The 25,215-nt window shown below is 36.6% G+C and overlaps 1 protein-coding gene across 1 annotated transcript in view; it reads left to right on the plus strand.

Moving 5' to 3' along the window:
- The window catches only part of LOC137455675 (protocadherin-9-like), an 810,686-nt gene that overhangs the window by 505,418 nt on the left and 280,053 nt on the right, over positions 1–25,215 (plus strand). Inside the window, 1 exon segment of the mRNA XM_068166692.1 lies at positions 7,775–7,976. Within this exon segment, the coding sequence (XP_068022793.1) occupies positions 7,775–7,976 (202 nt within the window).

Here is a 25,215-nt window from a genome sequence, read left to right on the forward strand (position 1 = left end):
TCTTTATTACACTGTTCACATTACTGAAGCCATATGAGATTTAAAGAATGCAAATCAGGGCAAATTTAGTGTTATAATTAAACTTGTAAAATTTCAGCAACATCTGTTTCTACAATTTAGTAGTTCATATGCATTATTGATCAACTTATGCTTCTAACTTATGCTTCTACTAATGCAGAACTCAAAGTGAAGAGAAGTTATGTTGGTCATTGTTATAATTGGTACAGTACTGCTGCAGTTCTCCTTCAATTGAGTTCACTTGTAATGTGCATTATCCATCTTGCTAGGGAGACTGCATCACCAAATTCAAAATAAACAAGGAAATTGGAGGTCACTGAAGTCTTTCAATTACTAAAATCACATATTACAACTAAACTGTTTATATGTGATTTTTTTTTTTTGCATGCTGTAATACAAACAAGCTCTTCATATAAGATGTGCCAGAGCAACAAATAAGTCAGCGTAGTACCTTTTTGTCAGTAAGAACTATTTATTTGGGCTCTTATATCCTAGATACATCAGGTAAAATTTCAAGTGTTAGATGTCTGAAGTTGTGTGCCCAGATAGTTAAGAACATTGTGTAAGATCTACATTTTCTTCGTGGAAGGTTAACTTTAGGCATTTCATTTTGAATACTCTGAATTCTCATCTGTCTGATGTTAAGGAGTATAACAACAGAGTTATCAAAGAAATTAATTAATGGCTTAAGTCTTCTAATATGTGTACTAAGGTTACTTTGTCATCTGTAGTAAGAGGTTAAGTCCAGACACCTCAGAAAGGCACTTTACTGCTCTTCTAAGTCATATATATTTTTAGGACTACATGAATGTTTGTTAAAGGTGCCTTTCTTTTCTAGCTGTATCACCAATTTTCAATAGGTATCTACAAAATTATTTATTTTAAAAATAATCCTTTCTGTACTATTTCCCACAGATGTGTCCATAAGAACATGTATAGCAAACTACGGTTTACTAATGTCTAGCCCTTTGAGTGAATAACGTTTCTGAACATTAGCTTAGGTGCCCACTCCTAGCACACCTGGCAATTTTCTTTTATGTTTTGTTGTGTACAGCAGTTTTCATCTCTTCCCCCCACTTGCCTTTCCATTCATCTGAAGTAGTTATTTGCGTAATTGTAGTCTTAAAACTGTTTTCCTGACTCTCAGATAATTAATTCAGGAGGATGGGGGATAAGACTGAAAATATTAGAAATCTATTATCATTTTACCATAGTCCCAAATTGAACAAGATAATACTCTGATTTAGACTAGATTAAACTGTAACGCTTGGCTTTCCGTTTAGGTCAAATGTAACCTGAGTCCAAATGACCGTAGATAGACTATGATAGTCCTGTGTTTAGTGTCTTTAATTGAAAGCTTGTCAGTCTTCAGATAGTCCAATCTTAATATATATATATACACATACAGATATACATATACATATATACATATATAAATACAAATATATATAAACAAATAACCCAATAAAACCCAGGAATAATTTGTAGCACAAAGATTATAGTTTCATGAAACACAATGAAGGAGCATGACTACATAAACAAAGGAAGAAAGTGATATTACAGCAAAACATGACTGAAACCGTAGAGTTTGTCTTCAAGTCTTTCTTCATTCACTGTCTTTGCAAAACTAAGCTCTTCAACAAAAGAGGATGTTTCTTCTCAACATTTAAATGTGCTTGGGGCCATCTACATCAGTAGGGAGACTGTAACTGATAATATTTTCCACACTGAAAAAAAGGCCAGCTCTCTTCAAACTAAGGAGTAAAAGAGACACAACAGATGATTATTTTTATACTTTCTGGTAATATGTTGCAGTATAGTTTGCTGAAATGTAACACTGCGAAATTTAGCAGAATAAATCAAATTATTACCTGGTATAACAAGAGTAACAATTGCAATTGAATCTATGTCATCCTCAGATATGTATTCCAGTATGCAAATGTAGGGACCATTCTATAAAACTCAATTTGGCTTGCCGTGAAATGGGATGTTTTGTGATTTCCACATGTCTGAAAAATCAAGGACAGAAATCAACTTCCAAAAATATTAGGTGGAGAAGAGGTCATGGTGTTTAAAGTACCAGATTTGTCAATTCAGAAGGCATCCAAATTGGTTAAAATTTAGCATGTTCTGTTTGCAGCAACCTAGCAGAGATTTTTTTTTTTTTTTTTTAATTACAGCTTGTTCCATAACAATGTCTGTCCCTGTGAGATATTCAGCAATGGAACAATGGTATAATCATTTCTTGTATCCCTGATTAACAAAGACAATACAATAATTGTAGAAAGCTTGAAAGTCTGGTCTGAAACATAAAACAATCTCACCATGTGAAAGTTCCTCTTAATGCTGATTTTTGCAGCTTGCTACTTGACTCAAGCACATAATTGAAAGTAAAATGCATTTTGGAAGCTAGCATACAATGGAAAGCATTGAACAGTTTTGACAACTAGTGTTTATACTTCCTATATTAAAGTTCTCTTTCCATCACAGCATATAACTCATCTGCCATAGGACGTTTCAAACACTCACTATCACATAGCATGATCTTTCCTCTTCTTCAGACTTTCATCACTCAGGTCAACAAAATAACTTGCACTATTTACAGATCACTTTCTCTCTGTATGATATTTTCTGGGAAAACAAAGCATCAGCAAAAAGCTTAGTCTCACAAGCAATGCCCATACTTTACTGTTATTGTCCCTTTTCATAGAAAATCATGTTTAAGTATGGATTTCAGAATTGTATCTTTAATGTCTTATGCCACTTTCCAAAGCAACAGATTTGAATTGAACAAAACTACAAATTTGTTTATCAGAATAGCTTTTCTGTGGCTAGGATTTTCACAAATAAAGCACTTCAGTGAAGAATTATGTTTTCAGCACTGGAAAATTATGAAGCTGCTCCAGATGTTTCTAGATTTTCTTTTATTTCCAATTAGAATTCACAGAGTCACAGAATGGATGGGGTTGGAACAGACCACTCAAGGGCATCTAGTCCAACTCTTCTGATCAAGCAGAGACACCTAGAGGTGTTTGTCCAAAATCATGTCCAGATGGCGTTTCAATATCTCTGCAGCATCTCTGAGCCACTTCTGTCAGTGCTCAGTCCAATAAAAATGTTTTCTGCTCTTTAGAACCTCCTGTGTTTTGTGCCCATTAATACATGTCCTATCATTGGGCACCACTGAATTCCTGAAATCAAGACAAGAGAAGTGAGAAAAATTGGGTAGAAGAATATGAGGAAGGGAAAATAATAATTAACCACAGATAAAACTTACCGTTTTCAATTTCAGTATCTCAAAATAAAAATTGTGATCAAGAAAAATTCAATATGCTATGTCAAGTACAGGTTATGCTTTTATGTGCTTGAAAATAAGATTAGTAATATGCATGCCCTCCCTTATATCTTTCTGTAAATAGCTGGCATTTTCAAGTACCATAGCTATTATGTTCAGTGGTTCCACAAATGACAACTATTAGAAAGTACTAGGTGTGTCTTTGGTTTAGTTGAAGCAGGAACTAAGCAGCTAGAATCCTTTCATGTGTGTTTGATTTGATATATTTTTTGGTTGCAACTATGATTAAAAACTGTATCAACTATTTGACCATCTGAAAACAGAAAAATAAATATGTTCTTATTAGAGAATCACAAAATGGCAGGGGTTGGAAGGGACCTCTGGAGAGCATCTAGTCCAACCTGCCTTTTAAGTATGCCTAGATCAGGTTGCACAGGAATGTGTCCAGGATGGTTTTGAAAGTTTCAAAAGAAGGAGACTCCACAACCCTTCTGGGAAGCCTGTTCCAGTGCTCTGTCACCCTCACAGTAAATAAATTTTTCTTTAAGTTCAAATTACACTTGAACTATCTTTTCTATCAGTACCAGAGCTTTGTATCCTTTATTGCCATTTAAGATACAGAATTAATTATTCTCCATGTCTCCTGGGGGTATGAAGTCATGCTTTACCTGAATGAGCTTTATAGAATCTGTGCAATAGGTGATTAAAAGAAGAATAATTTCTTGTAAGTGGTGAGATTTTTTTTCCTGATTTTAAAAATCAGCCCATGTTCAAAACCCTATTTAGTCAAATGGTTCTGAGGTATATATTGAAATTACTTCGAAAAGAATTAAAATCATACTGTTTCGGCTGAATTTTCCTGTCCATTTTGAATTTCACATAACAATGATACTATATTTCCTGATTAAAAATAAGGATTTCAGAATCCAAAGCAAACTCCTATTTCCTTCCCCTTGAATGATGGTTTATGATTGAATACATCATGGATTTTAGATTTGAATTTTAGCCAAGTGTTATGAACCTGAACCATAACCCTACATCATGCTGTTTATAATATTGCATATGTAATAGCATAATTAAAAATTGTAATTACTTGTTATTATTACTACCTGTGTTGTACCTACTATAAACCTAATTGTTCAGAATAGCTTGATTCTGTCTTTACGTAAACATGGTACAAAGCTGCATTTGGTTTCACAGACGAGTAGCAGATAAATGCATAGTCTAAGCATGTTGTAGGATTGTTTTTTGTTTGGTTGGGGGTTTTTGTTTGTTTTTATTCTGAAAGAATAATCCCTGATATTATTGGAGAGGAAAAAAAAAATAAGAAAAAGCTTAGTGCTAGTTCAGGACCACAGCTCACAGCCCAAGTGCCAAGTGCCAGCTTCTGAGGGTGAGTGTCTGTGTTTTACATGAAGTAGATGTGTGGGCGGTGCATGCGTAGCTTGGCAAACTCCAGGCTGCACCAGACAGGGCACAAGAGATCCTGGTGTGGGCAGGGATATCAGATGGATGGAGGGTCCATGATGGTTGTGGTGGGTTGAAGGGCCGATCCTCCCTTTCCTCCCACCACCGGCAGAAAAAAAAAGAGACCCAGACAAATGGATTGCAAAAGAGGTGGAAAGTTTAAATGGAAAAGCAGTGAATATTTTACAGAGAACCAGAAGCACAGTGACAAAAGAGATCCCAAAGTATATGCAAAGACATCACCAACACTTCCCTCTTGCCACCTGAGGGTACACTCAAAAACCCCCAGGGCTCTTTCTTCCCTCCCCTCTCCCCCCCATCTTCCACTGTTAGGCTCATCTCAGCTGGCCAGATGTGAGATTGCCATTTCCCACATTGTCCATGTGAGTGCCTTTATGCATGTGGGATGTAGTCAGTCTTAGTATGGAAGTAGCTATGCCAGTGGAAAGGTAAAATTGGCATATGCATCCCTCAACCTCAGCAGGGACCCTGGGTCCCTGCAGGCAGGAGGGTCCTAGACTGGACAGCTGGTGGAGGTGGCCACACACCAGCATAAGCTCCCAGTAGACTGACTGGCAGTTTCCCTTACAATTAATATATGTCTTAACATATATAAACAAATATATGTCTCAATATATATAAACAAAGTGTTTGCTTTGAATTTCTCTTTGCAGAAGGCTTTTCCTCATTGTTTTGATGGCACAGCTTAGTCTAAAGTTTCTTGACAGACTGTATGCTGTCCATTCATCATCTCTGGAATGGGATCAGTGTTTATGTGACCTTTAGCTTTTTTATAATCCTTTGTGATTTGTGGTGTCCTCAGTGGGAGGCTCAGAAAGCCAAGCTGATATATTTTTTTCTTATCGCTTCAAGTATGGATTTAAAAATTTATAGCACTATCAGCTAAGAAGTTGCCAGTATTAGTGTTAGGTCTGTGCCATTTTACTGGCTGACTGGTTCCTGTCGGTGTAGAATCAGAGCAGATTCTGAACTTTCCATTTCCTGCCTTACTTCAAGGTTTTATTTTCTCAGTCATTCATATTTTTGCATAGAGTCTTTTAATTAAAAAAAAAAAATAAAGTAATTGGAAAATATTAAAGTAATCTTCTTCTTTTCCTGTGCTTATTATTGATTAACTAGTGACATAAATTCTTACTTTAAAAAAAAACCAGATCTCTAAATTTAGGTTACTGAAAATAAATGCAGAAAGAGAAGATTTTAAGCTGTCTAGCTATCTATATTTAGATTTTGTTCATGTTGAAGGAGAAGAAATTGCTGGTGATTAAAAAAAAAAATAATTGTTCATGGTGGGAATTCCAGAATGAAAAAGTTATAAGGAAAAGTATTAAATTATGTAGTAAAAGTTTGCTTAGTGATAGTATATAAAGTCAAGTCCTCCGCTGATGTAAACGAGTGCAACCTAATGACTCAGAGGATCTATTTGGTTTGGTTTTGCTATAGCTAGATTCTAATCCTGAAGCTAGAACAGGAACTTAAAAGCAAAGTGCTAATTATAAAATCACAGCCAAGAGCGAATAGTACTACATTTATTTCTATACCAAAGCACACAGTAACCCAAAAACTGACTTAATCATCTATCTATGTCCACCCATGGGAGAGAAATGAAAAGAAAACTGGTAGAGGATATTGATCATCCTATAAAATGGTAGCAATTACCATTAACAAATAGTTTTTAATAAGCAAACATACAGTTAGTACTATTAACTTGAGGATTTCCTCATTAAAGAAAAAAAAAAAGAGTGGAAAAAGGAGAGTCAGGGCAAAAGAAAAAAGTAAAAGATTCAGGGCATAATACTGATACTGTTAACTTCAGGAAAACTTTCTTCTATTTGGGACACTCAAATTTAACTTTAAGTATTAGTAATTAGTGGAAGTTACCTGTTGTAATATCTTGCTGATATTCCCTTCTCACTGTAGAAATCTTGAATGATTAGCTTAGATATAATTTTCAGGTGGCTAACATTGATAAGAAAGTAATGACTAAACTAAACAATTGTTTAAGACAAACTTTGTGAATCTCTTCTTTATTCTAAGCCAATCTAGCTAACCAGATCACTCAAGGCTCCCTGCTGCTGAAACTCATTTCTGTGGGAAGATGCACTTACCTTAATTTAACCACTCTCTTGAGGTACTCTTGAACTAGTTGTTTCCAGTGCTTCAAAGATGCAGTATTTTGATCCGTGAAGACCTATAATATTCCTTTCATGAATCCCACAGTCACAGCTGCTAAACAATTCGCAGCAGTGCTATCAGCACTGGAGCTCATGGGGAATCACTGTAGCATTCCATGGCCACAATTCACAAAGTCGGGTTATTTCTCCAGATGAAAGAGGTTTAGAATCAATAATGGTTAATTAATCCAAGTGTGCACTGCAGATTTTTGTTTTGTTTTTTCTTTTTTTCCTTTGAGATGACTGTGGTTGGTTGTTTCTTTTCTAAGAGCTTCAGGAAATGTTAACTTGGTAGACTCGCTTTTGCAGTTTGAATAGTAATAACCCAAGTTTTAACCTCAGAAATATATGCTTACTGCTTTTTTTTTTAATGTTCTTTACTTTTCACAACATAGTTTGCAATGTTCCTGCTTCTCAGAGTTTTTATAGATCATGCTTTTAACATTTTGAAAGAATATATGGGTCCAATGGTCACTTTCTTATGAGAAGTTTACTTCACAGATGAGCTTGTGCAAAACTTTGAAATTTGCCTCTCCTGCCTGCCATCCTCTGTGGAATGTCCTAAATCTAAGCCAAAAGAAAAATAAGAAAAAAAAAAAAAAGATAAATCCAAATCCAAAACAAAACAAACAAGCAAATATGGTAAATAAAAATTGCTTCATAAGCATTGCCAGGAATCTATTTTTATGTTAAAAAATATTTTATTTTCTTTTTTAATAAGAAACAAACAACAAAACCCAAACCAGTCAGGAGAACAGAAAAGAAGAGCACTAATCAGTGTGTCCTGTGCTCTTCTTTGTAGTCCCAGCGCCGTGTTACATTTCACCTCCCTGATGGCTCCCAGGAAAGCTGCAGTGACAGTGGTCTAGGAGACCACGAGCCAGTGGGTGGTGGAACCCTGATCTCACACCCTCTCCCTCTGGTTCAGCCGCAGGACGAATTCTACGACCAGGCTTCACCGGACAAGAGGACTGAAGCTGATGGCAACTCTGACCCCAACTCCGGTGAGTCACCATCAGTGCTCTGCTTACCTGAATTCCTTTGGTAACTCGGTTATTTTCTATTTCATCCCTCTGAGCTTTGCAACATCGAAATGTTCTTAACCATGTGCATGAATATTTTGTCATATAGCGCAAAACAATTGGTAGGAAATACTGCAGTGTGTCTGAAGTGCCTCATGCTGTAATTTTACTGTAGAAACAAAAATATGTCCAGTGAGAAAAAAAAATAGCGCCATACTAATTGCACAGTAAGTGAGAAGAGCTGGGAAGAAGAAAGTCCTACAGGGTAGCAATCTTTCCTTAATGTTGGTGGTGCTGTTGCTATTTAGCATTGGACTTTCTTTTAGGAAAGTAATTCTAATTATAATTTTAAAGAGGAAGGACAAGGTTGCCCTAACATGGTTAGTGTTAGATAATGTTAGACTAACACAGAAAATAGCAAATCAGTGAAGCACTGAAAAGTGTAGAAAACCCATATTTCTATCACATGTCTACAATTTTACGCAAGGTTTCTTGGTTAGGTTGAAATGCCATGGTGTTCTGCTTTTTGAAACTGTAGGATATGCACTTTCATACAAATATTTATGTGCAATTTACCTGATAGGGGAATTTCTGTCTTTCCTCTTCTTTCTTCTCTGTAACACATTTACATTGTTGGAGTACTTTTTGTGACAGTCAGCACCGAAAAATGAAGGGAAGTCTTAACCAATATTTTGACTAGTATTTTGGTACTGGATCTACCATAAACTATGAGTGGGCAGCAGTAATAGTGCCCTTAAACCTTTCATTTTCTGTGTAGAATGTGGGGACGAAGGTTAAAAGTTTTATCAGTGCCCTTGGAAGGTAATTGAACTTTTGTTCTCTTGCATCCCAGGAGTATAGAAATAAGAATTAGTTTCTCCCTTTGGTCTTTTCCCTTTTTTGTATAGATGATTAAATTGTCACTGGGCCTGTACAAACCAGGAAAGATCTGGGGATCTGATGAACAATATTAAGGTCCATTTTCTCATTTGGGCAGAACTGGATGTGAACTATGACATTTAAATCATGGCAGATGAGAATGTGAACTGTGACACATTGACCTGAGAAATGCTTACTTCATACTTTCTCTGGGAGGACTGAGAAGGTGTGTTGGGTGAAACTCCATGAAGAGACAATGCGAACAACTCTGAGTAGTGTTCTAGTTTCCTATTCCCCTTTTCTCCTTTCCCTTTCCTTTTTCTCCTAGATATGACACTTACATTTTATTTTCTTTACCCAAATGGAAATGTTGTTGTAACTATGATCTTAAACCCTAAATATGTAGAAATACAAAGAAGTATAAAAGAATAGCAACTATTAATGGATTGATTCTGAAGCAAGAAGGTGCGTTTGTTTAAGCAATTCTCCTAATTCCTATATGAGACGTGTGAAAGGTTTAACAAGACCAGGGAGGAATTTTAAGGTAGCATTGTGTTTTGGCACTCCTGTTGGCTTTGCTGACTCTGTATTGAACATCTCTTCTATATGTGACATAAAAATCCTTCAGGAGTTAGGAAAATGGGCTTAGTAAACTTCATACCAAGTTATTAAACATGATTTTTTAGAATTTTTGTGTCAGACACATTGTGCAAATGCAGTGTGCTAATCATGATGAACTATTCATCCCTGTTACAGAGACTGATAGAAGATTAGTCAGGTGAACACGTTCATAACAGCTGTATAGGAAGTTTGTGGTTGCACCTAGTTTAGCCCTGGGGATATTAAATTCATGGTAAACTTGTAACTCCAACTATCAAACTGCATGGATGATTAGTGAGATATCTAAGTATAGATTTTTTTGCCTTTTGTAAGACTGAATTAGGACAGACATTAAAATAATCCATACATTCTATATCTCATGAAATCACACAAACTAAGAAGGGAATTATATAGTCATTACTGTTACAGAAAACCCTAAGCAGGAAGGGAGTCTTGCTGCCCATTAGATGGATTTGTCTTTTATGTCTTATTCAGTATCAAGTTCTTGCCTAGACATTTGTCAAAAGCAATTTTCTACTGCAGAGAAAAGTTTTTGGATGAGATATGAAAGGGATTTTAAGACACTTTGTGGTTATTGAAAATCCTGTGACAACGTTCGGAAGAAAAAATTCTATCTGGTGATTGGGCAAAATTATTTTACGGGGTTAAAATAACTGATGTAGTATCATTTCAACGTTGTATCCTCTCACATGTATGCAAATTTATTTCTAGTTCTTTTGCAGTGAAATGTTAAATAGTACTATTTAACAGCAGAAGGAGCTACAGTTCAGTGGATATTTAAGAGATTGTTGTTTATGAAAATAATTGGGCTATGCTGAGGTACATGATACATCTATAAAGTAAGGAAAATTCTTAGTGGAATGTACTCTGTGTACTGATGCCAGTTTTATATGCTAAATGTTTCAGAACAATATTTTATTTCGATTTAAAATGTTTCAACTAAAGAGGAAAAAAAGTGGTTTATGGCAATGTTTTCTTATGATCTCCAAGAAAAAAAATCTACACAAAAAATGAAGACTTGTCCCACTATTTTTATGAAACTTCATTTTAAGTAAAGGTTTGCTGTAGCTCATGCGAATATGATGTCAATCTTGGTAGTAAAGTCCTTACCTCATGGTGAGAGCAATTTTAGTTAGTTAATTTAATGCCCAATGAATTATGTGTTTATTATTGTACAGCATGAATTTATATGAATAAAAATGCAGCCACTGTTTCTTGATATTTGTATGTTACTATTTTAATTCTATTTGAAGAATGACCAAGGCCTAGGTCTTCAAAACCTGAATTAGAAAAACAAACCAAACCAAACCAACAACAACAAAAATATCAACCAAAAAACACCTTATTGAAGCCACAAGGTATGAGAAACTTTATTGACATATTTCTTGCAATCATTAATTTCAACAGAGACACGAGAGTTACAATTGCATGGTTTAATGAAAGAAACATACACAGTGAGAGTGCATTCATCTCTCTAATCTTAAACCAGCAATCTCACCAGAAGAAACTAAAATAGACACTAAGTACTAACACTTTCAACCACACACTGTCACTGTGGTTATAAAAAGGCAGCAACAAGATAGAAATATGAAGTAAAAAATAACATTTCTAACAATGTTTGCTAAAATATCTTTTCTATTTTGCCATTGTTAATAGGTCAGTATTAACTGATTACCAGAAAACCACGGTGCTAACCTACCAGTTGCAACTTCTTATTTTACCTTTGTCTCATTTGTGTCCTGATATGCTTGATAAAAATTCTTACATCAGTGAGTAAAAAAAAACAATATAACTTTAAAGACTGACACCAGCACTGTGGTTTTCCCTTGCATAATTAAATTATAATAACAACAATTGAAATGATAATGCTAACAAATCAAATATTGAAGGAATGAGACAGGAAGTCTCATTATTCAAGAGCTGCAGTTATGAAGACATAAATTTGCACACAATATTGATTAGTTAGACAAGCTTTGTATACGTTACAATGTTTTTATTGCATGTAAATGTAGTGATTAACAACTTTACCCTTGCCTTGTTGACTGTGACTTTGCCAGAACCACAGGCCAACAGGAAGGGAAAACAGCATGATACATTATTTGTCACCATGATGACAAACAAAAGAGAAAGATTGTAAATATTATTGTGTTGAGAGGCTATTAAAAAAAAAACTAACAAACAAAACAACCCAAAAGTAGATATCAAAAAGGAGATTCTATAATTTCTTGGAAACTAATGATTTTGAATATTCTGAACTGTGCTTTGTTATGTGGAGTGCTGACCTCCCATGTTCTCTAAATTAATACTATGTTTTGCACTTGGAAACTTCATGTATATATTACAATTTTCATAAAAAGTGAAGGAAGATATTCCAAAGAGCAATCAGCTGATTATGTCTTAGTATATCAGATAAGAATTTAGAAAATATTAAGTTTCTGTAGGATCTAAAAACCTGCCAACAAAGAAGTGAAAAAAATCACTATAAAATCATACATACTGGTATGACTTTATGGACCCCAAACCCCAAATTATAATGGTTTTAAGTGTGAATATAGGAAAGAGCACTTTTAAAACAAACATCGTCTTTATCATCAGTTGCATTGAATGTATACAGCTGTCCGACATTTTAATGTCAATTATCTCTTCAGTAATCTCTCAAAAGAAAATGGCGGCTTTGTTTGTTGGCAATCGGGGGCAGAATGTTATTTTTTATTACTGTACATGTGGCTTTCATCTCAATAAAAGGAATAACCCACCTCATTAGTGAAGAATTCTTCTTTTGCTGTGGTTTTGTAAAGGCTGTCAGGGATTTAAATTTAGATTGGAATTGTTAACATATCTAAGGGTTTCATGAGGCAGAGCTATGCAGTAGAACTCTATGAAGTAAAAATATGCCTCCTGGTGTAAAAAAAAGGGAAAAATACACTTTCTTGAAAATGCTTGATGCAACATATTTTTGGTAACTGCAAGCTGTGGGTGTGATTAGTTTTTCTTCAAAGAGATAAAGAGGAATGGTATATATTTAGTGAAGTGTTAGAACTGCTCTAGGAAGAAAGCCTACTATAGACTGTGGATGAATCTATGCAGTAGTTCCAATGGTTTTAAACCAGACAGAAATACAATATTTATGTTTTCAAATATATATTTATGACATTAAGTAAATGTTTTCCTAATTTCTACACTTCATTAATAAGTAGAATCAATATACATTACACAACACAAAGCTTTATAAAAAGAAGGGAATATAGTAACAAAAAACCTGTTCAGGAACTCATCCTTTACTAAGTAAAAATTATGACCTTCAAATTAAGTAGAACATTGTATTATGTCATAAGATATTAGTTACAAATGCCAAAGCAATTCCATATTCTTGGAATACTGTTTGTGGATAGCTTTTTTTTTTTTTTTTATTTCCAGTATATTAAAATTGTATGGATGGATGTAACTGATAAATACCTGAGTTCCAAGATTTAAATAAACCTAACACTATGATGGTTTAGTCAAGTGATGTCAGGAGTATTAAATCATAGTATAATTCTAGTAATAAGTTGGAATATCTCTGTGGTGGTGGTTTAATTATGATTAAAGTTCAGAGTAATGGCAGGACTGTCTTGTATTACATTTAGTCATATGATAGGGTCCTGAGTGGAGAAGCTAAGCCTTTCATGCAAAGAGCTTTGGTTTTGTGGTGTTGCTATCAATACACCCAGTGGGTGATGATGGTTTAACCTTGAGGGCCTGCTCTCTGCTTAATCCTGCTTTTCATTTTGCTGCCTCAAAAGTTTCTCGTCTTACTTGGCAATATTAAAGTCCATAGCTGAACATCCTGAGGTGTAGGAAGAAATGTTACTCTGTTAATGCTTAGCTCTGGATAAGTCACTGTCCATAGTTCTTCTTGTGCTTTCATAATTTGAGACTCTGTGTGAACTAAGATAGGAACATTTGCCTTTGAGTCATTTCCTCCATTTCATTAAACACAAGTTCATACCTCACACAGACTCTAGCATTGTCACATTTAGCTACAGGCAAGTAGGAGTAAGAAAAACTGGAGTCAACTTGGTGAATTAGCCTACAGAAGGGCTATAAAATGGTCTGAAGTCTGAATTCAATCTTAACCTATGCATTTATTTCTTTAAAAAGATAAATAAAATCTGAGAGGCAGAAGAGGTATTGCTATCTCTACATCTGTTTGCTGCCTCATTACAGTAAGGATTTTAAAATTGTCTTGGTTTAGAACAGCCACTGCGCTACATCTGTTCATGGTCTACTCTCCCATGCACCAAAACTAATTGGAGTGTAAATCAGGATGGCACAGCCACTGAATGAGCAACAAAAAGGGAACTTGTGCCATTTCTTCTCTGTGATGACCACCTAATGCATCTGAACTTTCTAGCTAGTGGTGCCATTCAAGATGAGAAATTGTGAGTGCTCAGCAGTGAGCTGAAAGGTTGGATGGGGTATGGGGACTATTCAGACTTGTAAGAAGGGTTAGAGGATTAAACAAAGGAAGGCAGCACATTAATTGAAAGCTGGTGCCTGTGAATGCCATGGATGATGACACGTGGAACAGTTTAAAACCTCAGATACTTTTGCCAGTGGTCCACACGAAAATGAAAGATTTATTTAAGGAGTTGCTAAGAGTTTCTCCTATTGGTAAGAGTTATGTCTTTACAAGCCAACTCTTCTTATCACAGCAAGCCCAAATCTACTGCAGAGATTCATAGATTTTTGAAGCTTCTAAGCATTATTATCTAGTCAAACCTCTGTCATAAGCATAGAATTTCACACAAATTTGCGGAGGTTTTTGTGGATTGTTTGGGGTTTTTTGTGTGTGTGGTTTTTTTCTTTGTTTTTGGGTTTGCGATTTTTTTTTTGTGGTGGTGTTGTTGGTTTGTGGGTGTTTTTGTTTGTTTGTTTGTTTGTTTTTAATCAAGCCTGTATTTTAAAATAATCCAATGATATATTTCCCTTGGTGTTTGTATTTGATACTCATCAAGATTGGGGGAGGCTGCACCCATGTTAGACAGAGACAGTGCCTACAGGCTCCAAAACAGACCCAAAGCTGTACAGCAGCTGGGAGAGAGGAATAAGAAAAATGTAAAAGAAACAGCCATGCAGACACCGAAGTCATTGGAGTAAAAGAGGGCAGAGAGGGTGATCCAGGAAGAGAAGAGATTCCCCTGCAGCCTGCAGAGAGGACCACAGTGTCCCCTGGCCTTGGAGGATCTCACCTCAGAGTAGGTAGGTGTACATACCTTAAAGGAAGCTGCAGACTGTAAAGAGTATTCAGAGGAGTAGGCTGGAACTGTGTCCCCTGGGTGACTCATGCTGAATCTGTCTGTTCCTGAAGGACTGTACCCAATGGAAAGGACCCACAATGAAGCAATTCATAAAGAATTGCAGCCTGTGGGAAAGACTGCATTGCAGCAGGGGAAGAGTGTGAGGAGGAAGGAGTGGCGTGGACAAAGTATTATCACTTGACTGCAACTCCCATTCCCTGTTTCCCTGTGCCACTCAGTGGGGGCAGTGAGAGGAAGGAGTCAGAAGAGTAGGGAGTAAAGGAGTGAAGTTGAAGCTGGGAAGAAGTAAGGGGTTGGACAAAGGCATTCTTAGTTTATTTTTTCCTGTTTTTCATAATCCTAATCTATTTTTAATTGGTGATAAATAAATGTTCCACGGGTTGAGTCAATTCCACCCATGATGGTAAATGGTGAGTGATCTTCCTGTCCTTATCTCAATCCACAAGCATTTTCATCTTATTTTCTTCCCCAGTATTGCTGACCAGGGGGTGTGATAGAGAGGCTTGCTGGGCACCTGTCTGCGGCCAAGGTTAATCCACCAGAGTGTTAAAGTGGGTATCATATTCCTAGTCTGATATCATTCATCTTCAACACCTAGATTCTGCCTCTTGAGACCGTAGCGCTCTTTGTCAACAGGAAGTCTTTGACTTCCAGAATTGAATAAAATTTTGATGCATAAGGGACTGTTTTGATGAGTATAGTCTCCTGCATACGGGTCAGAAATCAAAGCTAATAATTTATAAAAAAAAAGTGTGTCACTTCTGCTGCTTTCTACAGCATATATTTCAGAAAGATTCCTTCATTTAATGATATCCAGTGACAGAGGAAACCATATTCTGTTGCTTACTGACTTTGAGTGAATCAACTCTTCACCTTCTATTTGCTAACTTGACTGTTTGGCATTCATAGTTCAGACATTGTGCTCAGGTCATCTTGGATCTGTACTGAACTACTTAGTTCTTTGCAATATCGTGAATGCTGCGATATTTTGTTCATAAACAGTTATATTTTTTAAAAACCTTTCTTTCATCTTGTCTTTTTTTCTTTTTTTGTGAAAATATCTGTCCAGAAAAAAACCAAAACCAACAAAAAAAGCAGGAGGTACAGGTAAACAACATAGCCAATGGTTTCAATTTAAAAATTCACAAGAAAAATAAAATATAAATCTTCTAAATCACAGACTTAAAAAAAAACCAAAATTCTCTCTTTATCATTCATTGTTTTGACCTGAGTGGGTATTTTTACATGTCTCATGAGAATGCTATATAACAGTATTTTTTAGCAATAGAACAATTACAGATTTTTCTATTCTTTAGAGACTTTCCATGGGAAATAAAAGTAAAAAGCATTATTGAACACACATATATTTAGTCATAGTTTAATATATTAGACAGGCTCTATCAGCATTCTAGGTGCTCTATCAGATAACTGTATTCAAGACAATGCACCTTATACAGGTGTGATAGTGTGATTATGGCAGTCATATTTGCTTAGGATTTTTGAGGGTACTTCTGAAATTCAGTGGAAGTCATAATTTCCAGCTATGATTCTGTTACATCAATATGAAGATTCATTTTCTGATGTTTCCCATTCTGTTTCTAATGGAGACTTAGCACTGCGACTCCTATTCACAATGGCAAGCATTTAGTTTAAAAGAAATATTGTAGTTGTGAGAATATAAGCATGGAATTATTGATTTCAGCATTTGAGTGGTTACAAATTGTAAGTCAAATTAGGATTGACTTCAAGGAGAGGGAAAATTCCAATTCAGGAGGAATAACCCTCACAGACTTCAGTCTGACCAATCAGTAACCAGAACTGGGAGTCCTGGACAACAGACTGACCATGATCTAGAAACCCTTGAAGAAAACAACCTCCCATACTGCATTAGGAAGGCTGTTACCAGCAGGTTGATGGAGATGAGACTTCACCTCTCCTCAACACTGGTGGAGATACATTTGAAGAGCCAAATTCCGTGCCGGGCTCTGAATCTCCAGTGCTCTGTTGGCGCTGGAAATATGAAGCAAGTCCAGCAAAGACACTTCTGAAAGTTAATCTAAGCATAGTGTTTCATAAAGTGTATGTCTTTCTCCATGGGCTAACTCACATATCATTTTGGAAGAAATTTACATTACTGAACTACCATCTAAATACTGTATGCTTTAAAGCTGGGGTTGCTCAGCCTGAAGAAGAGGAGACTCAGGGGTGACCTTATCACTCTCTACAACTACCTGAAGGGAGGTTGTAGACAGGCTGATGATGGTCTCTTCTCCCAGGCACCCAGTACCAGAACAAGAGGACACAGTCTCAGGCTGCACCAGGGGAGGTTCAGGTTGGATGTTAGGAAGAAGTTCTATACAGAAAGAGTGATTGCGCTATGGAATGGGTTGCCCGGGGAGGTGGTGGAGTCGCCGTCATTGAGGGTGTTCAGAAGGAGACTTGATGGGGTGCTTGGTGCCATGGGTTAGCTGTTTGGGTGGGTTGGATTGGTTGATGGGTTGGACACGATGATCTTGAAGGTCTCTTCCAACCTGGTTTGGTTTATTCTAATAAAGGTTTATTCTAAAGTTCTTTACCCTGAAAAGCTCACCAAAGAAAAGGGCCATTTCCCACAGAAAACTTGATATTAAATCCTATATTCCTACCATTTAGGAGAAGTATTCTTTTTGCTTTCTGGGGGATACGCCCAATTACTCCTTTAGATTAGATCTTTGTTGTTTTGAAGTTCTAAAGGGAGTGGATAAACTCATTGAGAAAGTGTGAATAACTTCTTTCTTTTACTTTATCCTTACTAAACAGTACTGAGGATTTCATTGTATAGCTGCATTTATGGAAAATGTCATGGAGATAGCTAGTGAAGATACACTTTTATATCAAGTAAAAATACCAGTTATAAATGATTCATCCATCTAAAATAACTGGAAAAATTGAAAACCTTCTCAACTTTATAAACATTGAATATTTATTAATCCAGAAAACTCATAGCATGAATATTTATCACTTTACATGTCCTTCATTTATGTAAAATATATATGTGATGGAATAATTGACCAGTTTTGATGTTTAACCTTTACCGAATATTGACAAGTAGTTTCTTGTTAAAGAGCAGTGGTCAATTACTGAACTTAAGTGAAAACAAGTTATTAGTCAAAACACATAAGCTATTGCAATTTAAAATGTACTTAAAATATGCAAGCACATATTTCACTGTTGCCAAAGACTTAATACTGTAACACAGCAAGGGCATACAAAATTGATGTTTTCTCCTTCATTTTTCCCCTTGGGTGTTTTGGAGTTTTCTTTCTTTGTTGGTGTTTGTGTGTTGGGATTTTGGGGTTGGTTGTGTTTTGCTGTTGTTGGGTTCTATGTGTTTGCGGGTTTGATTGGTTGGTTTTGTTGTTCTTTGGCATGGGAGTTGATTTTAATATATTGGTTTTGCAAAAATGTAACAAAAGAAGCTGGTTTTAATTGGAACTGTTATTGCAAGGCCCTTGAATCTCAGCCACTTAGTGGTTGGTTGAGTGTGAATGTGATCTGGCAAGCACAGCATACTCATTAACTAATGGATTGTGGATATGGTCTTTCAACAAAAATATGTAGGTGGTTAGTAGTAGTGTAGTGTTACCAACAATTTTAAAGTAATTTGTAGGTTATTTTGTGAAATTAAAAGTGCAGTCAAAATCTTCCCTGAACTGCTGCCTTTTTCGGCTGAATTAACTGCAGACTCCTTGAATCATTCCGAAGAGGAACCAAGTGCCTTGAAAGTAATCATCCACAGCACAGTGGATTAGTTGTTTGAATTATAGTTTTAGTTTATGTATTTCTTCTCATAAGAAATGAAAGGAATAGTATGAGGTAATTGCTTCTTGCCACTACTCCAGGTCTAGTTTTTTGGGGTTTTGATTGTTGGAGGTTTTTTTGAATGCTATACATCCATGTCCTTTATTATCATTTCATTATGAAAGTAAATCATACCTTTTCATTGCAAATAGAAAATTAAAAGTAGAAATTGCTATTTGTGTGAGCAACTACAGTGTTTGGAAACATTAATGATACTTTTTGCAGATGAGTGAAAATACCAAACAAGATATAGATCAGTATTGGGCACTGAGCAAGTGTAAAATTTGAATATATGAATATCTTTGCATACTGACATCCACACAAATACCATGGTCAGGTAGAGTACATAGATGTTCAAGTAATTTAGATATTACTAATGATACTGACCTTTGGCTACTCAGTTTCCCTTCAGCTTTAAAGAGAGAGCATGATCATAAAGCTGGACATCATTGAAAATAGAATCATAGAATCAAGCTGATAGATCAGTGGTTTTGTTCTGTTGATATTCTGCAGACATTTATGGTCACATTCTCAAGAAATTCTAGCTGTGAGACTGTGTTCTCAATGTCTGTTTCTGAATATATGGACTATTATGTTAGGCATAGGATACCTGCCCAATTAATTTCTAAGAAAATTTTTAAAAAGAGGCTCTTTAACCCTAATTAGACATTATACACACTTAGGTCTATGAGTCATGCCTTCCAGTAGACCAAAATACTGTATTTTTGCTAAAACGATGTATTATTACCACTTTCTATCCTGAAATTCAGACAGCAGTTTTGAGCTACTCTCTGTGTGCATGGTAGAAGGTCATGTAAAAAGAGGGGACTAGTGTGAAAAAGACACTTGTGAGTTTATCTGTGTTATTTTCAAAACAATAATAACATTAGTATTATACTTTGAAAGGTCTGATTAAGCAAAACATACTGAAGAGTCCTAGAATGTCCAAATAGTAAGTTACTTTGCATGCTTTCTTCTCTTTTCAGTTTAAGAGTGATCAGCTGGTTCCACAAGAACATACATAAACAAATAATAAAAAGCATCTTTTGTAAAAACAAAATAAAAGTTAAAGAAACGTTAAGAAATAACAACTAATTCTTTGGAATATGTCTTAGTGCAAAAGAGACTCATGAGGCACAGACTTTCACTTTTGGAACAATATATTCTGTGACCTTTTGTAAGTGTGAGATCTGAATCTGAGATCTGCAACTGCACCAAGGAAGCACCGGGGCAGCACACCATGTGGACCAGGACATCCCTTTCCCATCCTCCAAGCCAACTTTCCTCTCCTGAGAGGCTGGCACGGCATAGGTGGAGACTGCTGCAGTGGCGAGTGTTTTCACCAGAGGGAGGGAGGTGCTGAGTCACATGGTGTCTCGGTCCAGAGAGGGAAAGAGACTCAGTTCTTTTTGAATATTCCCGTGATGTGAAATTAGAGGCTTTGGCTGGAGAAGAGGTGTGGTCCTCTGGGCAGCCTGGGTCTGTAGAGAAAGGGTGCTGAGGCTTTGGCTGGAGAAGAGGTGTGGTCCTCTGGGCAGCCTGGGTCTGTAGAGCTTCCAGGCTCCACGGCCTCTTTTCTCTGGAGCAGTGTTGTCCTGGGCTTTTCCTTCTCAGCGGCATGGTCCTTCTCCTGTGTTTTCCTTCATCTCTGTTTTTCTCCTGCGCTTTTCTTCTTTCTAATCATCCAGTCCGGGGGACACGGTCCCCCACATTTTTCTTCTGCATTTTTCTCCTACAAGCCAGTAGTTGCTCAAGTCTTTTATACAGTTTTAGTCCTTAGATATGTGTCCAAGTATTGTCCTTCAGGAATTCCAGGGCCAGGAAATCATCCTTAGGTAAATGTCCAGGTATCATTCCCCCCGAAATCTTTCTGTGCTTTTCTGTGTGTTTGGGCAAGGGTCTGGATGGAGAGGTGGGGCCTCCGCCTCCTCCATCCTCATCTACATGTCCCCATACTCATTACACGTCAGGAAACAGGTGGTGAACCCATTGTCTACCCTTTCCAGGGTACTTGATGGGTGGAGATTATCTTGTCCTGAAGGCGTGATGGCTGGGTCCTTGGGTCCATTGTTGTAGGCCAGCTGCAGTCCAGTGTTATCATGATGCAATCACAAGGTGATTTGCATCCAGGATTGGTAGACAGGATTCCTACATGATCTTTGCACCTTCCTTCCAGTGGCTCTGCCCAACACATATCAGCTATTGTCTGGGCAAGCAGCAAGTGATTTTATCTTTGTTGAGTCACACCAGGAGAGCCAACTTTTAGTCTCTCACACATGGGCTCGTTCCTGAAGTGTTCTCCAGTTAGGTCATGTGGCCAAGGTGACCCAAGAAGCAGCAGGAAATGGATTCAGGTCCTGGTTAGGAGATGCAAAGTTAAACCCTCATGGCTCCCTTCACCTTCCCAGTTATGCTTGCAAAATAAGTATGGGGCACTGGAAGTTGAGGGTGAGGTGAATGAGAAGACAGAAGACACACCATCTGAGGTGTTGCCTAAAGCAAAATAGCCTGCACCCCTCATCAGGACTTGTTCCCTTAAAAAACAGAGGAGGGTAACTGTTATTGGTGATTCCCTCCTGAGAGGAACAAAGGGACCGATATGTTGGTCAGATCCTTCCCACAGGTCTCTTCCAACCCTAACAATTCTATGATTCCATATTTTTCAGCTGGATGGGATTAGATGTGCCTGCTATATTGCCTAATCTGTTGCACAAGTGCAGAGGAAGAAAAGGAGAGAGATCCATCTGGTGTTACTAGAGACAGATAAAAGAATGTCTTGGAAATTATCAGGTAAACTGCCAACTGGATAGATTATGCAAGACAGCGTAGGCATGGTGTATAGAATTTTGGGAATACAGCGTTGGTATAGGTAATTCTTCCATGTACACTGAAACATTTTAGAACAGTTCTGTGTGCTCAAAAATTGGAAAGCTGTTCTATTTACAGCTCAAACAGTTTCATGAATCATTCTGTCAACTGAAGAGTCTTGAAGGAAAGACTGCTTTTTCTACCAAGACTGTGAAATTCCAGAGCAAACTGGAAAACAATCCAAACGGAAAGAAAGAATCTAGTTGGGATAAAAGATGAGTGTCATATTTCCTAATTCATCCTCCTTCCAATTAGAATTGGTATAATTATGTTGAGGTTATGAGGCCTCAGGTGCATGTCTAGAGTAGCTGGTAGCATTAAACTGTCATGGTGCCAGATGTAATACTTAGGAGCAGATAGCACTGACCATTTGCATACTGTACTTCTCTGCTAACACTAGCACTAGTATAAGGGTGAGGTTTAGTTTGTTTGGATTATTGGGGGTTCTTTTCATATCATATGTGGTATTACTTCTTCCAATGTATATAATTTCTATACATTCTTTTTTGGTCCATCTGAAATGAAAGTATAAGTCATATGCAAATGTATTTCTTTTAAAGGCAGGTATGCAGAGTGGTATATTCAGACTTAATGGTAAGGATGACAAGATGCTTGAGGGTTTTTAAATCCATTTTGGCCTATAATACTTCTTAGCCCAAATTAAATACTGAGATAATTTAAATTATTTTGCTAGATGAAAAAATCCAACTATGTTTTCCATTGAAACATAAGTGACTATAAACTTGGGGTTAGCATCTACTTCTGTTATTAACAGTGGTTTTGTTTTGATGCAATTTATTCCACAACTTTGATCATTTGAATCAGCCAGTCACAGATGATATTTTAATAAAGCCCCAGTTTAAAGTATATTAGAAATGACCAGTTACAGAAAGGAAAAGAAATAATTGAAAATAATCTATAGCTTCTTTTTCTAGTTGAGGATCAACTTTGCTGATCATCTACCTTCTGAAAGGTTTGTCAGACTAGGCCATTGATCTGTATAATAAAGGGACAAACTGCCAGCAACTTGAAAACAGTGCATTCTACTGTAATGGTTGTACCTATAATAGAAAGTGGACATCTTTAAAGGAGAGAAAAGCAATAATTTCCATTATTGGGATGCAGTGTGTTTGTTTGTTTCAAGGTGATGCCTTTTCAGGCAAGACATTTGAGGAAAGTTGTCCTTAGTTATCATTGGAAGCACATTTGTTTGATGATCAGAAATAAAAGTTAATTAGCATAGAGATCTAAGCTTCTGGTCTTGTGCACAGACGTACATGGAGTTTTCTTATCCAACAAATGCAATTTTAGGAAGCACCAGAATGATCAGCTAATTATGAAGCACTTTGGTTATTTCTAGATCTATTTTGCATAGCAGCTTATTTGATACAGCGTGCTAATCAAATAATTTGTATTCAGCCATACAAAATGTAATGAAGAACAAGTACCTTATCTATTGCTATCTCCTGTTTGCTCATATCTTTTCAGGTCCCTCTTACAAAACTTTACCATTTAATGCCTTCACATATTTTCCCATATAACTCTTAATTCATAAGGGTAAAAAAAGACCTACTACTTTTATCTTCATTAGTATGTTATGTGGTAAACAAATTTTACATGCGAGAATTTCTCTGTGTTAAGATTAATTCAATCATTAGACTAATATTTGCTGCAGTACAAATAACCATATCAGCCTATTGAATTTATTATTGAATATCTGTGGGCACTGATTAGCAGTTTTCCTCATTATCAGTCTGCTGCATAAATCATGGCCTTACATTGTTTCTGTGATTGTTCCCTGAACTATTTTTAACGTTTCTGGCTCAAGTGTTTCAACTAAATTTAGAAAATATAAATGTTTCATTTTTCATTGTTTAATCTGGACTATGAATCAGAACAATATGGAGGAAATTCTCTACAACTACTTAGAAAGAGCCTTTGTCTCATTACTCAGCCTAGCTCTATGCTATGAAAGAGGTGTGTACATCTTTATTTTGCTAAATAGGCATATTTTTCAACTTCATAGCTTATTATTTTTATTCCCCCAACCCCTGCTTCCCCCTCTTTTTTTTTTTTTTTTTTAACTTATTGGGTGTGGTTTTCATGATTATGTGGAGATACATTTGTTGTAGACGCCCAGACACTTGCACTGGGGGCTGCAGGGGCTGCCTCAGTCAGGAGAAGCCCTGGCTACCTTGTTCCAGACACAAGCATTTCCAGCCAGCTCCAACTGCCCCACAACAGTGGGTGAAAATATATTTCAGAAGGGGTAAAAAATGTTGCTTGGCAATGAAAAGTGGAGGAAAAAAATTCTATAGAAGTAGCCCTAAAACTAGCAAGGTGAGAGGAGAAAGAGCGTGAGAAGGCCCTGCAGTTGACAGAGCAGGCACTGCCACCCTGCAGCCCATGGAAAACTCCACACTAGAGTAGCTTTATCCACAAGTCAGGAATGAAGGGGTGAAGTTGAGCCTGGAAAAAAGGAAGGGGAAGGTACTGCTGCATGATTGCTTTTTTTTTTTTTTTTTAACTTGCCCTTTTTATTTTTTTTTCTTTATTTCTCACTGCCCACCTTTATTTTAACCCACAATGAATTAAACTAATTTTCCCCAAGTGAAGCATCTCTTGTCTGTCAAGATCAGTGTTAAACATTCTTCTCATTTTTGTCTCAACCCATGAGCATTTCTATATTATTTCCTCCCCTGTCTTGTCATGGACAGGAGTGAGAGAATGACTGGATGGGCATCTGGCAGTTTGCCAAGGTCAATGCACCAGAAGGGGTATTTTAATCTAGTTGCCTGGGAAAATATCCTCAGAGTTTAGAGAAAAATGCTATTCAATACTGACTCATCTTTACTAGTGAAGATCCCAGTGAGATTGTTACGGTTAGTTTTTAATCTCTCCTACAGTCTTTTCATTTCTTGTTTTCCACTAGCTCAGTTTCTATTTTATCTTCTTGTGGATGCTCTATTCTATCTAGACCCTACTTGAATATAAGAGAAATTTGTCAGGTATTAACTCTGTGACATGGCCATGCAGGAATTTTGGCAGAAGATGTCATAACACTTCTTAGTTATATATAATGCAGTTTTAAGAAATTCATATTTTGAATGTCTATATGTTTGTATTTCAGAGAAGGATCCTATCATGTCCCTAAGGCAACTCTCATAAGTATAAAATTTCAGAATAGGATCTATGCTGAAAAATGTACTGTTCTCCCCTTGTCTCCATCTGAAGATGTATTCAAGCCTTTGCTTCCTCAACAAAATCTTTCCATGTGGAACAGCAAGCATTCTCCTAAAAGAGCTGTATTATTCTGTGTTTCCCACTAGGAAGGCAAGCTTCCCTAGTGGCTTACAAGAATATTGAGTCATAAAGCCAAAGATAATAAGCCATGTTTCACCTATAGTGGGGACATCAGGGAGAGAGAGCAACAGAAACTAGGAACTATTAATCATGGATAATTTTTCTATTTTCTTATGTGAAGAAGCTATAGAGTCTAAGTCAGTCTGCCATATCAACTCCTTATAAGGGCTCTAACCATATAATTTAATTAGAACACTTTCATAGTATAAAGTTTTGCTTTCCATGAGTAAAAGGGAGCCTGGGAAGGAAAAGCATAGCATTTGGCAGTCTGCTTTGTACAGCAGAAGCTCTTAAGAATTCCAGATGACTTGTATTTATTTTTCTTCATGGTAGTTAACATGAGGCTATGT

This window comes from Melanerpes formicivorus, unplaced genomic scaffold (genome assembly GCF_026170545.1).
Source record: "Melanerpes formicivorus ecotype bairdi unplaced genomic scaffold, bMelFor1.0.p_v2 SCAF_104, whole genome shotgun sequence".
In the NCBI taxonomy this organism is placed as follows: Eukaryota; Metazoa; Chordata; class Aves; order Piciformes; family Picidae; genus Melanerpes; species Melanerpes formicivorus.